At 42.9% G+C, this 2,738-nt stretch overlaps 1 protein-coding gene across 1 annotated transcript in view; it reads left to right on the top strand.

Moving 5' to 3' along the window:
- Positions 1 to 203: 203 nt before the first annotated feature.
- b3gnt9 (UDP-GlcNAc:betaGal beta-1,3-N-acetylglucosaminyltransferase 9) overlaps positions 204 to 2,738 on the top strand; it is an 8,599-nt gene continuing 6,064 nt past the window's right edge. Inside the window, exons 1-3 of the mRNA XM_035664305.1 lie at positions 204 to 418; positions 1,656 to 2,319; positions 2,459 to 2,578. Coding sequence (XP_035520198.1) covers positions 2,224 to 2,319; positions 2,459 to 2,578 — 216 coding nt within the window. The 5' untranslated portion in view covers positions 204 to 418; positions 1,656 to 2,223. The remainder of the gene's footprint in view (positions 419 to 1,655; positions 2,320 to 2,458; positions 2,579 to 2,738) is intronic.

Raw genomic sequence — 2,738 nt, 5'->3', positions numbered from 1 at the left:
CTCATCTTTAGTAGGCTACAGAGACGTGAAACATAAAGCCGAGGACAAGCAGCGTTACTTATTTTGTGAACTTTATTATCTCAGAAACCATTTGATGTTTTTCGACACTTGTAGTTATTTCGTTGACGATGCAGATTTCAATCTTTCCTACTGCACTTGAAGGCAACCATGAGCGCAGCAGCTTTGCAGACGGGCTCAGCGCCAACTTAACAGACAGATACAGATATCTTCTGTCCCTCCTCACCTACACACACACACACACACACACACACACACCTACACACACACCCATGAATGCAGCATCTGGACTGCTCTCTCCTCACTGGATCTTTGGAAACTTTAGAAATCACTTAGAGTCCGTGTTGCACTTTTCAGACAGATGTTTTCAGTTTGACCTCCTCCTCCTTCCACACGTCTGGTAAGTTTGAATGACTTTTTAACAGTTTATAGGTATTGTGTGATTATAAAAGCAGACAGGCTTGTTGTCCACACCGTAAAACATGCGCAGTGTATCTGTGGAAAAGAAAATGACACTTTGTGTGTAAATCTGCGCCAGAAGAAGTTTGCGGTGGTGTTGGTCACGCTTGTCTGGAATGTGTGCTCCCTGACAGACGCGGATAGCTGTGATCACTCACTTATACAACCGGGAATCTTCTGTGTCAGCATTATTTAGTGATGCCTGCTAGTGACATGAGCGTTGGGACACTGTGTTCTCTGAAAAAGTTGATGTTGACTTACATAAGACACAGACCCTCCCCCTCCTGAGAGGAGTTATGAAGAAATGAAATTTGGTATCAAGAGAAAGATGCATATTAGTGATTATCAGCAGTAGATGATAACATCTTGGATTAAAGTAGTCGTTTGTAGTAACCACACTATGCAGTGGCTTGCAGGTAGTTCAATTGCATAGTGACTCAGGTAGTTTAAGTACTCTTTTGCCATTGGAGTTAACTAGTGAAAATACACATAATTCTGGGCCATAATAGGAAAGTAATGATAAAAAAAATAAAAAATGACCATTGCTTTTCCAAAATCAGCTCACCTATGAAACATTATTTGTAGAATTTTTCAAATTAGTGGCACTAACAGAACAATAATTAGAATCACTGGTGTTTACCCTACTATTTCATGTCAAAATGGCTGCTGTGAAAAAGGTCTGTTGGTAGCTTGCAAAGCTTCCCCAACACTGCAAAGCAGGTCCTAACTATGTTCAAAACTCACCATTCAACCTAATTTATCCAGTTCTAACAAAGACGCCAAGACATCTTGTGACTTCCAAATTACCCGAATCATACTGCTGAGAAGAAAACAGCACAGTGATAAAATGGAGGGAAAAGTAAAGGGTTGGCTGTGTCTGTTGGTCTCTACACTGCATCGTATTATCATTTTTTTCCCTCACGGGAACATATTTCAGGAAGAATCAGCTGAATTGATTTATGCCACAATGGAAGATTGTTTTATTGCATAGACAAGATGAGAAAGGGTTTCACAATCAGCACAGACGTCCAGGGCAGTTTCCCTGAGCAAAGCAAAGGAACGAAAAAAGGGAAAAGTAATAATATCCTCTTTGCAACAGCAAAATGTATGTGAATTTTGTTTTCCACTCTCTTTCATATCACATTCTCTGTTATTTCTTGCCTGTTGTGTTGTTCCAGTTTGTCCCTAATTGTTCAGGATGTCCCCAGACATTGGTGCCTGAGGAGGAGAAGAGGATGGGGTCAGACGGGAGGGACATACATCCAGTGATATGAGTGATATCTACAGGGCCAAATCACCATAAGCTGCTTTTCTCTCAACACAACTGTAGCATGACTCGCTACTACCAAGGGTTCACTCAGCACAACGCAACATAAAGGGTAAAGTAATTACACATTGAGTAGCAGCTGAGATCATCAACTCACCTGGTGCTGCTCTCACAATCCTTCCCCACACCTCTCTCTCCTGCAGCTGAGTGCAAACCACACCCACCTTCACAGCAACTTTTCAGTCCTTAAGTGAACAAGTGAGAGTACAACACTACATCACTTTTTTTCAATGCAGCAGAGAGGAGGAAGGAAAATCACCACGTCTCTTCATCCGCAGCCTGCAAACCCAAATCTGGTCAGTGTGTGAATCGGTCTCGGCTGCTGTCTGAAAAGGAGTATGAACTGCAGCGGCCCCTTTCCAACGCATTTCTGTTCAGTACTTAACTGACGTCAGTGTCTTCAGAAGACACTGAGGAAGATGGTGACCATGAGGAGGATCCTCCATGTGAAGGGAGATGTGATGTGCACGATGCTGCTACTGGTGTTATTCTGCCTGCTGCTCTATGCCCGCCAGGTAAGGCTGGGACCAATCACAGCATAGGAAAGGGTAGATTAAAAACTTTTGTTTTAACTACAATACAGTCTTCTCGTCCTTGAAAAAGTACTTTAAAATCACCTTCCCACATCCAATCAAATCCCATCCATGTTTCCAGGTGGTGCTTTCCTCTGGGTGGGACAGACCCATGTGGAAGTTGGAAATCCATGGCTCTACCAGCTCCAGCAGGACCCTGCTGGGCACCAGTGGGGCCAAAGTAGGCCAGGAGCCCCCTGGGGTAAGTTCTGTGTGTGCATGTCCACATGTACAGTGCATCCGGAAAGTATTCACAGCGCTTCACTTTTTCCACATTTTATTATGTTACAGCCTTATTCCAAAAGAGATTAAATTAATTTTTTCCTCAAAATTCTACACACAATACCCCATAATGACAATGT

This window comes from Morone saxatilis, unplaced genomic scaffold, assembly GCF_004916995.1.
Source record: "Morone saxatilis isolate NCDOM2014 unplaced genomic scaffold, NCSU_SB_2.0 Contig2, whole genome shotgun sequence".
Taxonomy (NCBI): Eukaryota; Metazoa; Chordata; class Actinopteri; family Moronidae; genus Morone; species Morone saxatilis.
The sequence above is the reverse complement of the archived record's forward strand: the minus strand, read 5'-3'. Positions and strand labels throughout refer to the sequence as shown.